The sequence below is a fragment of the Hemicordylus capensis genome, chromosome 3 (assembly GCF_027244095.1).
Source record: "Hemicordylus capensis ecotype Gifberg chromosome 3, rHemCap1.1.pri, whole genome shotgun sequence".
NCBI lineage: Eukaryota > Metazoa > Chordata > Lepidosauria > Squamata > Cordylidae > Hemicordylus > Hemicordylus capensis.
This window is the reverse complement of record NC_069659.1, coordinates 191,610,465-191,625,621: the sequence shown is the minus strand read 5'-3', so window position 1 is coordinate 191,625,621 and position 15,157 is coordinate 191,610,465. Positions and strand designations below refer to the sequence as shown.

Here is a 15,157-nt window from a genome sequence, read left to right as displayed (position 1 = left end):
GAGGGAGGGCAAGAGAGGCAAGAGTGTGGGACAGAAGGGAGGGAGGGAGAGTGGGGCAGGAGGGAGAAGGGAACAGCCAGCCCCAAAGAGCACACCGATGCTCTGTGAGGGTTGGCTAGTAAAATGTATTTCGGCTGGTATATTACTCCCATGATGATTACAAAGATGGGTAGTAACTACTCTGGAGATTGTTGGAAGTGTAAGAGCCATGTGGGGACATTCTATCCTATGTTGTGTACATGTAGCAAAGCGCAACAATTCTGGAAAAAAATTAATCGTAAGATGCAAGAAATTTTAAACAAATTTCCCTTATTCTCCAGAGGTTTGTTTTTTTTTGGTTGTTGTTATATATGACCAATATGAACCAAATATGACTAAATCCTATATTCCTACCAAGTATGTCTTTGTACATGATTACTGCAGCTAGGATCTTATATGCTGCTAATTGGAAACTACATATAATCCCGGCTGTAGATGGATGGCTATCAAAGCTATGGGAATATGCCTCTGTGGTTACTGCTTATTTATGGAATATTTCAGATGAAACATTTGTTGCAATTTGGGAACCTTTCATAATTTACAATTTAGTACAGGGTCTAAAGATTTGGTTTATCCAAGATTTGGTTTTTCTTTCTAGAATAGACAGCTAATTAAAGTATTATTTCTAGGTTTTTTTACAATATTTGGCAAGGTTGGGGTTCTTAGCCTACCTTCCAGTAGGCTTATGAGATCACCCGGCATTCTGTGTGTGTGTTTCCCCCCCACTATCAACTTCACAATGCCTGGACCAATATGAACAAAATCAGGTACAGCTGTAGGGACACACAGGGGCACCTCAACGGCATAGCTTTTGATGATGTCACCCCAATTCAAAATGACGGACGCGTAAACTTTAGAGGCACAAGTGGGCTAACTTGTGAACCATCTGATTTGAACCACATTTGCTACAGCTATAGGGACACATAGGGATGCCCAAATGGTGTGGAGTGTGATGATGTCATCCACCCCAAACCAAGATGGCGGATGCCTAAACTTTTGAGTTGCAAGTGGGCTAACTTGTGAACCACCTAACAGATTTGAATCAAATCTGCTACAACTGTAGAGACACATAGGGATGCCCAAATGGCGTGGTGTGTGATGATCATCCACTCCAATTCAAGATGTTGGCTGCACGAACATCTGAGATGCAGGCAGGCTAATTTGTGGACTGCCTAACCTATCTGAACCAAACTTCGTTCAGCTGCAGTGAGTGACACACACAGACACCTCAGTGGCATAGCTTGTGATAATGTCATCCACGCTGATTCAAAATGGTGGATGCGTAAACTTTTGAGGTGCAAGTGGGCTAACTTGTGAACCGCTTAACGGATTTGGACCAAATTTGCTGCAGCTGTAGGGACACATAGGAACACCTCAATGGCATAGTTTGGGGTGATGTCATCTACCCCAATCCAAGATGGTGGATGGGTGAACATCTGAGGTGCAAGTGGGCTAACTTGTGGACTGTCTAACTGATTTTAACCAAATTACATACAGTTGTAGTGAGTGACATAGAGGAACACCTCAGTGGTGTAGTTTGTGATGATGTCATCCACCCTGATTCAAGATGGCAGAAGCATAAACCTTTGAGGCGCAAGTGAGCTAACTTGTGAACCGCTTAACCGATCTGAACCAAATTTGCTACAGCTGTAGGAACACATAGGGATGCCCTAATGGGGTGGTGTGTGATGATATCATCCACTCCAGTTCAAGATGGCGGACGCATAAACTTTTGAGGCGCAAGGGAGCTAACTTGTGAACTGCTTAACAGATCTGAACCAAATTTGCTACAGCTATAGGGACACATAGGGACACCTCAATGGAAAAGATTGTGATGCTGTCATCCACCCCAATTCAAAATGATGGACACGTAAACTTTTGAGGCACAAGTGCACTAACTTGTGGACAGTCTAACTGATCTGAGTCAAATTTGCTACAGCTGAATGGACACATAGGAATGCCCCAATGGTGTAGTTTGTGAAGATGTCGCCCACCCCAACCCAAGATGGCAGATGCATAAACTTTTGAGGTGCTAGTGCACTAATGTGAGGACTGTTTAACCAATTTAAACTAAATTTGGAACAGCAGTAGTGAGTGACACACAGGGACACCTCAGTGGTGCAGTTTGTAATGATGACATCCACCCCAATCCAAGATGCCGGACACATGAACATTTGAGGCACAAGAGGACCTCTATTGTGGACTCGATTTGCACCAAATTTAGTCCAGATGTAGAGACAGTGAAAGGAAAGTAGGCTGATTAGTTCTTACTAGAATTTGGGGTTGTTGGTTTTTTTGGAGGGTTGATAATGAAGGGTTGTTGAATTCCCGATTGATGTACGTAAGTATGAGATGTTCAAGATATGTTAACTGCGAAGTTACTTTTATCTTTCGTCTTTTTAAATGTTCCTTTCCTATTTCTGCTATCTTGTTGGAAAAATAATAAATAAATATATATATTTAAAATATTATTATTTTGTAGTTATAGAGTAACTAATCAAAACAGTACTTTCGAAACTGTAAAATTTGGATGCTGATTGCTCAGTTGGGGTAAGTAGAGTGTTGCCAACAGTGCCCGATACAGAATTAAAATATTCCTTAAACCATGGTGTCAAACCATTAAAACAAAAAAAGAATCTGTGGTAGTAAAATAGGTTGGTATTCTGAGCATTTGAACATAAATTCTGTGCCTGGTTAATTGAGGCTTGTAATATTGATTTGGAGAAGCAGTGGGTATGTACTATCAAACAAAGCTTAAGATACTATAGTGCTAGCTGACAACTATACTGGTAACTTGGTTGGAGTTGTTTCAACATTCTACCGTAAGGCCTGAACCAGTAGCAGCCCCCACAGGTGGAACAGGACTGGTGGTGTATAAACGAGCTGAGGTGGTAAACAACTTGTTTAAGATTCTGTTTTTAAACTGCTACATCTCAGTCATTTTACCCAAGATCTGAACTATATTTTGAGGGATGGTGTTGCTTGTCCACTAGTTGATGTCTGTAAACTTTCAATCAGACTGAGCAGACAATTTCGAATTTTGAACATCTGGCTGTATGCATCCCTCCCTAGCGAAATGTACAGCTGAAAGACCAAGGCAAGATGTGGGTGCATGGAGCCTCATTTATTAAGGCAGCATAATATACAAGACAGTACAAAGTCTTTATATGGTGTCAAATTTGCAATTTATATGCATTTTAGAGCCTGAGTGAAAATTGAAAGCATCTAAACTCTCATCTTAAACTAAAGGCTTTTATATCACTGAATAAACAGATAGTACTTTTGAAATATTTCTTTATGAACTTACCTGGGTTAAGTCAACAAATCTGTTATTAAGGAATGGCACATACTCTATAGCTCTTAGTTGCTGAATCAATTTGTATCTTTTTTTGAATGTTTCTTCTTCTTCTTCCAAAGCCTGACGAAGGAATTCCTGGCTTTCTTCAGACACTTCTTGCACTGCAAAAAGGAAAGAAATAAGTAAATGTCTAAACAGTAAAGCAAAAGATAAGCATGGTGAGTTAGCAACATAGATTTGATGTTGGTAAATTCTGCCAAAACCAGAATATACTCTGGATATGGGATTCTAGCTAAGCAACATATGGTAAATTTTGAGGCACATGTAGAAAAATTTAATGTTTCTTTGGTTTTTAGAAGCTCCTAGGACAGGGGTGGGCAAACATGGCCATCCAGATGTTGAACTACAAATTCCATCATCCCCAGCACAATTTATTGTCGCTGGGGAAGATGGGAGTTGTTAGACAACAGCTGGAGGGCCAAGTTTGCCCATCCCTGATATATGAGTCAATACTTATTGATATCATCAGTGTGAACTGGGCCTAGAGCCTGCCCCAGCCAACTCACCTACCATTTCCATGAAGCCATGTAACACTGAATAGACTACATGGGTATGATCAGGAAGCCACAATCTTTACTTGTAGGCTAAGACTTGTCCAGAGGTCTTGGGTTCTGGAGTTTTCCAGTGACACCACTAAATTTCAGTAGCTTGCAGAGGCCTCTGGACTAGCCTAGCAAAGCCTTTAGGCGATAGGGATATCTTTCAAAACAATTAGCCTTCCCACCACACTTTGGCACCCCCCTGAACATGGATTCTGTCCTCAAATCTATGGGGGGTGGGACCTGATAACTGAGCAAAGAGGCATCTTTGAAAATTGGTTATTCTCTTTATTTAGCAGGGGGAGAGCAACTGGCCATATCCATCCCCAGCACAGCATCCCTCCAGTGGCTGTTGCTAGTGTCTATCATATTTATTTTCTAGATTGTGAGCCCTTTGGGGACAGGGAGCCATTTTATTTATCCATTTATATCTATGTAAAACACTTTGGGAACTCTGTCATATTTATATTCGTATTTCAGTGAAATTTCTCCTCAGGATTTCACCCTTGCCTAAATGTTTATGTAAACTTCCTGGTAGGGATGTGCACATACGGCTCATGCACAAGCTGTCAGGGTGGGGAGCAGTTCTCTTAAGGAGCTGGTAAACAGGTAAGTCCACTGCCACCCTGCTGCTTTTCGGGTGCGGCACTCACCCTAGCAACAGCCGCACAGGGCTTCGGTGCTGTTCCCTGCAGCCTGCACATAGCAATAGCAATAGCAATAGCACTTACATTTATATACCGCTCTATAGCTGGAAGCTCTCTAAGCGGTTTACAATGATTTAGCATATTCCCCCCCCCCAACATTCTGGGTACTCATTTTACCGACCTCGGAAGGATGGAAGGCTGAGTCAACCTTAAGCCCCTGGTCAGGACCGAACTTGCAACCTTCTGGTTACAGGGCGGCAGTTTTACCACTGCGCCACCAGGGGCTCATGGCATACATAGGAGCACGGGTGCCATTTACGTGATCAGCATGGTGTTGCTGACCATGCAAAAGATGCCTGAGCATGCACAGACACCATGTGAGTGCTGACGCCACTCACACAGGCTGCAGGGAACAGTGCTACAGTCCCATGAAGCCGTTGCTAGGGTGAGTGCCACACCTGAAAAGCAGCAGGGCAGCAGCACAGCTTTTAAGGACATGTGTGCTGGCTCCTTAAGGGTATTTATGATATCTTCACACATGACATATAGTATAGGAACATGTTTTTTCCTCTCTCGTCAACAATGCTTTGATGAATAAATAACCTGAAGAAAAACAACTTTTTCTAAGACGCAAATTTGACAGTACTAATACCTATTTGGTGTTTGCTTTTTTGGGTCTTTATTCGTGCTTGCTTCACGTTTTTGCGCCCTTCTATCACTTGCTGCACCATTTTTTTTCTTTCCTTACTTTCTTGAAGGCATCTTTCTGCACACTGTTGTCTAATTTCCATTTTCTAAATTCCAGACAAAATAACAATAAAGAATAATAGCACACAGTGCAAGGTACAAGTGGAAATCAATTCAATTGCATTGAATTCTTCACCTTCTTAGAATGTTTCTTTTCAGTCTTCATTAAGTCAGAGAAATTAAACAAATTAATACTTCTCCCTTCACATTTTTTATAATTAGCCATTAGCCAAGGAGTGGTCCTTAAGAAGGGCCTTGTGCATCCACACCTCACTGGTCTGCCTCAAAAGATGACCAAAGGCACGGTATGTTTCACTGAACTTCTTCCGGAGGCTACAGAACTTCTGGAGGGCATTTTCGGGGGTTAGTCCCAACCAGGACTTAACCCTCTGCTGGAAAAGTCGATAGTCCATTTCTTCCACCTTCATCTCAGCAGACATGACCAACAGTGTCCCACTGAGATGTGGTTTCAGGTAATACATGTACTGTGCCTCAGGTATTTTATAACTGATGCATGTTCTTTCAAAATTGGCCAGACATGCATCAGCCTCTTCCCCTTCCTTATATTCAGGAAACCTTCCCCCACTATTGCTACTTGGGCAGTTGGTTGGGGCAGGGCCACCGCTCAAGACTTTAACAGCTCTAGAAGGTTCCTCAGGGGTCTGTCTATGCAGGCACAGACATCATTAGTGTGGAGGACAAGAGGGCCACTATTAAGAAATCAGAAAGTTCTTGGTTTTATACTTGGTACTGTGGTTTTCTTCCTCTTCTGATGGGGTTTTCAAGGCTCCTGCCAAACACTTTCTTCTCAGCGTCTCACCTCATACAGGCCCAGGAGTCTTTCATGCAGGCAGCATGACTACAGGGGCAGTACAGAATTAGACAGCTGCACAGGGCAATCTGGCAGCCCTGTCTCACACCCAATACAAATGACTGCATGGCAACATGGACATCACCACCCCAGGTGCATTGTGCCATAGTGGGTGCAACACAAGAGGAGAGGAGGATGGGGAGGGGTGCAACACAAGAGGAGAGGAGTTTTTCAGGAGTCCCACTGCTCTCTGGCTGGGTTAGCACAGAGAAGAATGTTCAACCATCAATTCAGCTTCTCCCATGCTCTGGCATAATTAATTCTGAAACATCTGTGTGGGGCTTCCTCCAAGGGGTGATGTCAGCTGTCCTCCGTCCTTTCACCAGGTGCTACTCTTCCCATATGGGCCTCAGAAGTTTGGCAAGGAGTGCGGGGGGGGGGGGGGTTGCTGAAAGAGGGAGGAGCCTTGCTACAGAAACCTGTTTGAATCACAGTCTCTCTTGGGGTTTTCTGTCCGCTCCTACCCGCTCCTCACAGATCCCAGGGCTCCTTCCAGCTCAAGCCCTCACTGCCAATTGGCCAGCCCTTCCTCAAATAGCCCCCAACTTCCCGTGCAAGTCTCATGAGATCTCGGGCAGCTCCAAGATCCTGTGCCAAGATCTTGCGAGAGCTCACTGGACTCCTCCAAGATCTCACCCTTAAAGAGCGAACTCTTTTCCTGGTGTCCCTGGGGCCAGTGGATGGGATTGGTTGAGGCAGACATGCCGACCCCCTTGTTCTGGGCATTCCCCAGGCCTGAACTGGCGGCGAAGAGGTAAGGCTCCCTGCACGTTCCCATTGCTGGCGTTTGGTCGCCCACTCCAGCCGCTGCCAGGCCCTCACAATCTATGATGCAGAAGTGTCTAATGCTACCTTAAAAATAGGGAGAGTCGTGTCCAAATAAAATAGGGAGAGTCAGGTCCAAATAAAATCCAGTGACTGTTGCTGGTGTCTATCTTGTGTTTCTTTTTTCAGTTGTGAGCCCTTTGGGGAAAGGGATCCATCTTATTTATTTGTTATTTCTCTGTATTAACCACCCTGAGCCATTTTTGGAAGGGCGGTATAGAAATCAAATACATAAATAAATAAATAATAAAATCTGAACAGTATTCTGACAAAATACCTCTTCCCTCCTCTGCTCAGCCTTTTTTTTATTCTCCTGAACACAGTTCTGATGTGCAAGAATTGCCTCTTCATAGCTTAGCTTGCCTTGCAGCCTCCTACACTCTGTTTCTGCCAGCTGTTCATCCAAGTCTCTTTTACTCATTTGCTTCTGCCATTCTAGAAATTCAGATGGATCCTGAGCTCCTTGAAGAAGATGTTCAATTCTGTAAGGAAAGGGAAACTGGATACTATGAGGGACTGAACATGGTACAATGGCTGCTGATATGCAAAGTCAGATTTAGTGTAAGCAGGTGTAAAGTGGAGCTAGAGATCTTAACCACACATAAAATTCAATTTTTTAAAAAAAACCCACTTTGGTTTATAGGAATAGATATGGATGTGGCAGCTGCAACTAAGCTCCGAAAAATGAGGAAATTCATTGGCCTACAATGTTCATATCATGGAAGTATGCGACCTAATGTCAAGTCTGAGATATTATACTAGCCTACAAAATCATAACCATGGAAACAATTTTGGCTTGATCCTCCATGCTCCAATCCACTACTTATCTTGACTGATAGGCAACTACAATCAGCACAATTTTTGCTGTTAGGCAACAGCAAAACTGAGGATTAGTGCTGCAGCAATGTTTAAGAAGAACATGGTAATATGTGCCTCTAAGCATATGGGGAGCCCTGTAACCTCAGGAGGCAACAACTACGATCAGCACAATAGGTAAAAGAGAACCAAAGAAGGAAAGGATGTGTTTACAATAGGGATGGATATGCTACCACATTAATAGAATTGTTTCTCTCTCTGAAATTCAGAAGTATTTTTTTACTGTTTCTCTCTCACCAATATTGTATCAAACATACTAGGCATCTGTTATGAAACAGTGGCAGAAGACTTCTTCATTGTAAATCTTCAGAAGCAGAAGCTGTTTTGCTCTGAAAGTTACACTGAATGTTAAATGAGACTATAAATGTGAAAGTCTGCATCCCTATGATAAACATTCCTTGTACCAATTATGATCAGAAAATTCTAACTGAAAGGTTTTCTACTAATTCTGGAAAGGGTTCCCTGAAAAATATTTATGGAGACATGAAAATATCATCTAATTTAGCTACTTCTGGTGCTATTGGACATCCCATTGCAACATCATTCACTTGCCAGTAAAACTGTTTATCAAACTTTAAATAATTTTTGCTTAAAGCTATTTCTGCTAAATTAAGAAGGAAGTGAGTAGGAGGATGTCTGTTCCCTCTCCTATCCAAAACCTCCTATATCATTTCTAAAGCTTGAGCCTGTGGAATTAATATTTGTGCAGAGTGATCATACATCCATGTTAACTAGAATGCCATTCTTACAGGCTGCTTCAGTACTTTTATTAATATAATTCATCAAACTATGTATATATGATGAAATTAGAACCACAAAGCAGTTTAAGAAATCATCTACGAACTTAGAGAGCGGCTCTAAAACTGAATCACTTTCAGAAACTAGAGGTGGGACCACTCCTTTATTGTCTTGCAATGAGTGCAGTGCCACCCTCAGGGCAGGGCAGATCAGAGTTCACTCATCCAAGGTCTCAGTGGAGTGGTGACTGCAGCAAGTCTGGAGTCCGTAGAAGATGCAGCATCCAGAGAAGTGAACACACAAACAGGGCAGGCTTGAGAGGGCACAGACTGGGAACCAGGCAGGAAGGTGAGGTGAAGTGAGGCAGCAGCATAGTGTCATGCTTGAAAGGCAGGGTCTGGGAGCTGGAGCAGACTCTCTGCAAGAGCTGTTGAAGCCAGCAGAGACCTCGAACATTGTGGCAGCTTTTGTAGGCTGGAGGAGCCATGCGCTTTCCTGCCTGGCCTAGGCAAGTCATACTCTTGAGGAATCCATTTGGAGAGTACTCACTCCTCCTCTTGCAGAGGCCCATTTTCAGCAAGCATCGTGCTGCTAGGTGTGCACTCCTCCTGTTCTTGATTTTGTCACGAGGCCAGCAACATCTCCACTGCTGAGGACTCAGAGGGGAGACTGGAAGTAGCAGAGGAACCAGAGGCCATCTCTGGGGGGACCATGGGAGCAGCATCTCTGACAGTTCTGAGAGAGAGGCTGTGGCCTCTGATGGATCCACTGCTTATGGATGGGAAGCACTCTGGGATTCTATAGCTTCAGGAGTAGGGGTCGGCATAGCCTCCCCTGACAGATCGAGGGGAAGGGATTCGACAGGGTCTCCTTCTGGTTCGGACGCTGGTGGAAAACCTGGTTCCTAGGTATGATTCCTTGCTATGATTACAGATGTAATGATGCAGATTGTAGCACCAGGCTGCGTGCTTAGCATTGCATCTGTTTTTAAAGATTATTATTTAAAAAACCCTCCTCTATAAAGATATCATACTACTTATCTCAGCAGCTGCCAGGAGGGAAGCAGCAAAGAACTGGAAACTGGAAAAGAGCTTCACAAGACCTGTTTAATAATAACATGGAAACCTTTTATTCAATGCACTTCAAAGCATCCAAAAATTGTTTCCCCCCCTCACTTCAATCAGATAAGCCTATGTGTGGAGCTTCCTCTGTGGGCAACATCCGCTGTTCCTGAACCCTTTTTACTGGGCACTAATCTTCCCCATGTAAGTCTCAGAAGTCTGGCAGTGGTGGGTGGTGGGGGTGGTGTTGAAAGAGTGAGGACCCATGCTTCAGAAAACCTGTTCATTTCACAGGCTCTCCGAGGGATTCTTATCCGCTCCTACCCCTCTTCCTTATGGATCCCAGGACTCCTTCCAGCTCAAGCCCCCACCATCAACTAGCCCTTCATCATCAGCCAGCTCCTGAAATAATCCCTGACATCCTGAGCAAGTCTCGCGAGATCTCAGTTGGCTTCAAGATCCCATGCCAAGATCCCACGAGAGCTTGCCAGGCTTCCCCAAGATCTTGCCCTTAAAGGGCGAGCTCTCCTTCTGCCATCCTGGGGGCCAGCAAAGGGGTTCGGCCAAAGCAGATGCCCCAACACCCTTATTCTGGGCATTCCCCGGGCCTGAGGTAAGGCTCCCTGCACATTCCTGGCACCTGCACTGGAGTGCCCGCTCTCACGCCCACCATGCCCTCACACACACACACACACACACCTAGTATCAATGGACAGTCTTCCCCCACTTCCTCTTATTGCCGGGAGAAGTAATCAGCGTTGGCATTCTCTGAACCCTTATGATGGCAGATCATAAACGTATAAACCGCCTCTGGATGGGGCTGTTTATAAATGTAATAAACAAACAAACAAACAAATAAATAAATAAATAAAGCAAGCCACTGCATGATCCGGGGGGGTGGGGGTTGATGTTTCATGCGATGAGGCCATTGAAAGGGCAAATGGTCTGTAATTAGAAGAAATGGGTTGTGGTCTAAACAATACAACAGTGACAGTAGAGCCCACTTCACAGAGCTTCCCGTTCCAGTGTTGAGTAATTGCGTTCTGCACTCTGTAATTTGTGACTCAAATACACGATGGGATGTTCTCCCCCATCTTGCTCTTGGGAGAGCACCATGCCCACTCCCAAAGCAGACACATCAATTTGTAAAATAAAGGGGTGAGTGAAGTCTGGGCTGCGGAGTATGGGTGACTCACTCAAGGTATTCTTCAGATCCAGGAAAGCTTCTTCAGTCGGTTCCATCCACATCAGTCGAGAAGGAGCAGTTTTGCGCAAGAGGTCTGTCAGCAGTGTGGCCTTGGTGGCGAGATGAGGGATTATTTTTTGGTAATATCTCACCAAGCTCAGAAACCCCCATAGCTGGTTTTTCGTGGTGGGACGCTCTATCCTTTAGAGCGCTTCAACTTTCTCCATTTGGGATTGGAGGAACCATTGTCCAACGAAGCAACCAAGGTATTTTCACTCTTGAGATGCAGGTTTGAATTTTATGGGATTGGCCATTTCACCCATTTCAAAGCTTCAAAAACGAACTGCAGGGGCTCCAGGTGTTCGGTCCAAGTAGAGCTGAACACTACAATATCGTTGAAATAAGCTATCGCAAAATCTTGGCAATGAGCCAATATCAGATTCACCAACTGTTGGAATGTGGTACTGCTGCCATGTATCCTGAAAGGCATAGTAATAAAGTGATAGTCCTTGGAGTTCCGCAAAGGCAGTCTTCTCCCAGTCTTGAAGCCTAAGGGTGACAGTACTGTAGTAATATCTTGATATGCATATACTGTCTGTGTCTTTGAAGATGCAATATCCCTTGGTAAAGTCAATTGTGGAGAGGTATCAGGCTGCTTCTAACTGTTCAATCATGAGATCAGCACAGGGCATGGGTTCGGCATCAAACGCAGCTAACTTGTTCAGTTCCCTAAAGTTTATACAAAAGCAGGTAGACCCATTGGGTTTGGGGACGAGCACTATGGGGCTCCACCAGGACACCCAAGACGCTTTTGGTCGGCTCAGTCGTGCCGAGGGCTAACATCTCTTGGACTTCCTTACAGACTATTTCTTGTCATTTCCACGGCAATGGCCTCAGGAGGGTGCACATGACAAATCCTGGTGGGGGTCAGGATAGTGTTCCGCTTTTTGGGTCTCCCACAGGGTGTTACGGAAGAGCTGAGGGAACTTGGATAGTCGTCCCTGTAGCTGTCATGCCCTCACCCACGGAGAGTGAAGAGGAGGGGGGAAGTTGACAACCCTCCAGCAGAAAAAGAGGCACCCGAAGGGGAGAGTTCGATGGTCGGGCTGCAGGAGGCAGCTGAGACAGGCCAAGACAAAGCTTCAGCTCCAGAGGGATGGTCCGAAGCAGAAGAAATAGGGGGTGAAAAATCATACTTGGGCTTGTTGCAGACCAGCCTTTGGCTGCTTGGATTTCCCAACTCCTTGGGAAAGGCAGGTTGAGACCCTTGAGACCCTGACTCCAGCTACTTGAGACCTGGTTCCTGAGCCAGACATTGGACTGCTTCACCCCGCCTTGAGACCTCCCTTGGTGACATCGTGGACCTTGGACTCAGGACTCTTGGAATCTGGTGAGCAACCTAGGTGCGGGGGAGACAGGGTGAACTTAATACTCGATAGTGATTTGTTTCTCTTATGCTTTGTTTCAGATGCAGGAGGATCCCTGAGCTAGCAGCTTCTCCGACGGTGACCTTGGACCAAGCCTCAGACAGACGGGCTTGTGACAGTAGCTACTGTTTCTGCATCTCCGTTATTGTATTGGTGTAGGTGGATTCTGTCCCTTCAGGGCCTTCGCTGTCGGCGTTTACTGCTTGTAAGCATTGGCATTTGGATGGCGCCTCATGCTCGTGCCACAGCTTGAGGTAGTTTATGTGGAAGCACTTAAGGGAGCGTAACCCTGGGGGACTAGCGGGCTAATAACTGAAGAGTCCCAACTGGCAGACAGCACGGCAGGGCCCTACACAGCTGTCCAAGGAGCCGGTGGACCAGACTTTTGTGCTCACCAACATTCACGAACCAGGGAGGAACATTTGCTAATGGGTAGTTTTATCATAATACCAACTTCCGTCTTTCCTGTGCCACACACAGATTAGCCCAGGCTTCTTCCCGCACTTGTTGCAAGCGGGCCTGCAAGTCTTGTAAGAATTTGGAGATGGCTCTACTGGGTGTTTCTTTGTGGGGTGCCCAATGATCTGACACCAAGGCCATGAGCCCCCGCGGATGTCTTACAAACAACTCTGTAGTGGATTTAACCCAGCCTTTGTCTCAAAGCAAGCCCACAGGAGGGGAAGAAAAATACTGAATCATCCTCTCTCTTGCTTTTGCTCACAAAGGCTGTTCCTTTAAACTCAAACCATTCCTTTAGTAGCTCAATCACTGCCACCATGCCCACTTTTTAAGAGAGTTTAATCCCCACTGGTGTGGGCGAAATTCCAGGGAACTCTCATTCTCTTTACTTTTCCTAAGTACACAAAAGCCTCCATGTACAAGCCTACATGTGGCAAATGCAAACCAGCAACTGCAGGGCACTCTGGGATGGGACACCCATGGATTAAAATGATCCCTGGCTAGCCAGGTGACTGTGAACAGCAAAACAGAGCATGGAGGTGTGTTGCAGGGAGACCAGATTCTTTTAAGGGGTGCTTATATTCTTGGTTCCCATCAGTTGCCAGGACCAGCCGAAGGACCCATCCTGGGGCTTTGGTGGAACTGTCTACCAGGCCAGATGGTAAAAGCTCTCCAGGCTTCATGTGTGTCTCTATGGTCAGGCACTCTCATGTGGTTCACTCCGGAGCAGTTTCCATCTTTATCGCACAAGAATAATCTTTAATCCTGCTCTAGATGGATGGTTCTTCTCATGAGGTTTGGCTGAGACCAAGCATGTTTGCACCCAGGGGAAGGGGCTGGGCTCCCTTCCCCAACCAACTTGTACAAAAAATAGAATAATACTTCCAAAAATTGAAGGGGCAAATCCTATGTAATTTCCAACTGTTCCTAGACGTCTCACCCTATCCACCCATGCATAAGCAATCATGCACGGGATAGGGATGGGGAGGGGATAGAAGTCTCCAGATGGGGGGGGGCATATGTCTTATGACATATCTACTGGAGAATGAGCTGGTGTGGGTGTGTCACAAATGGCCATTGCCAATAACAAACTCATTATGCTAACATATAAGGAAAAGTAGAAGGATCACTTGTGCAGTCTATTTTTTACCAGTTTAATTAGGAAGAAAGGGGACCAATCCTATCTTCCTGGGGTATGGAAAAGGAGAACCATAAGACCCTTTCTTCCCAACTATGAACGACAGTGGTGCAAGTGGTGTGAGGAAAGGGTTAAAATGTTTTTGCCCTGCCGAGGGCAGGCAAACATTGCTGAGAAGGCACATGATTCTATCATCACGGCCAATTATTACAGCTTCACTAGCGTGCTGTCACTTTGCCAACAGTCTGGTGACACAAGCAGAATGAAGCTTGCTGGGATGCAGCTTGGGCGGACTAGGAGGAGGGAGGGGTTCCTCTGCCCAGAAGCCAGAGATTGCCAAACTGCAGTTAGTAAGTCATCTGCAGCATAGTTCTCAGCTTCACAGATTAATCACAGCTTTGTCCACCCGAGGTTTCATGCTATGTCCAAACAGGGCCACAGAGAAACAGGAGTTAGAAAATGCTAACAACCTGACAGTCACAGAGTTCAGAATCTCAGTATCTGAGCAAATGAAGGTAGGGATGTGCTCGGAACTAGTTCCATGCACTCCCAGGAAGGCAAGGGTTTACTTTAAGGGAAAAAGAGAGTGCCTCCTACCTGCCCCCCCGCCCCCGCTCTGCTGCTTTCTTCCAGGCAGCGCTCTCCCAAAAAGTGTAGGTGTGGGAAATGGCCGATGCAGCAAATGGCTGACGCAGCATTTCTCCTTGCAGCCCTGTTCAGCATTGCCATGCAAATGGCCAACACACCAAGCACCAGCCATTTGCGTGGCGACGCTAAATGGGACTGCAAGGAGGAACGGTGCAGCCCTGCTCCCATGCACTTTTGGGGAGAGCAGCAGTGGAGCAAAAGTGGCAGGGCAGGGGCTGGTAGGCAGGCATCACCCTCCCTGTCATTTAAAGCAAACCACCACCCCCACCCCCGGTGTGGTCTCTGAACTGGTTTCAAACAACGGTCAACAGAACCAGTTCGGCACTCCAGAAAAGGAGTGCTGAACCAGTTCCATGTACATGCCTAAAGGAAGAGTGTAGCAAGAATGCTGAGAGCTCTTGTGGGAGGCTGGCATCCTTCTGGAAATGGACAGTGACCTCTTGCAAGACTGCAGGAACTGTAGGTGGTTATTTAGTTCTAGAAGGGGAGACACTAGGGAGAACAGAAGGGCTTCTAAGACAGCTGCAACTCTCAGAGTGGGGTCTAGCTGGAGGGGCAAATCCATGGCGGAGGATACTTTGGGTGACATCGAATGCAC

General features: G+C 45.6%; 1 protein-coding gene across 12 annotated transcripts in view; it reads right to left on the bottom strand.

The window, feature by feature from the left end:
- Positions 1–15,157, bottom strand: part of CFAP99 (cilia and flagella associated protein 99) — a 157,943-nt gene that overhangs the window by 71,820 nt on the left and 70,966 nt on the right. For all 12 annotated transcript variants that reach the window (XR_008319332.1, XM_053308826.1, XM_053308837.1 and 9 more), the window contains 3 exons: positions 7,304–7,508; positions 5,236–5,377; positions 3,347–3,498 (listed from right to left, as the gene is read on the bottom strand). Coding sequence is in view for 11 of the 12 variants with exons in the window: in XM_053308826.1 (XP_053164801.1) it covers positions 3,347–3,498; positions 5,236–5,377; positions 7,304–7,508 (499 nt within the window). In the remaining variant the exon portion in view is untranslated. The remainder of the gene's footprint in view (positions 1–3,346; positions 3,499–5,235; positions 5,378–7,303; positions 7,509–15,157) is intronic.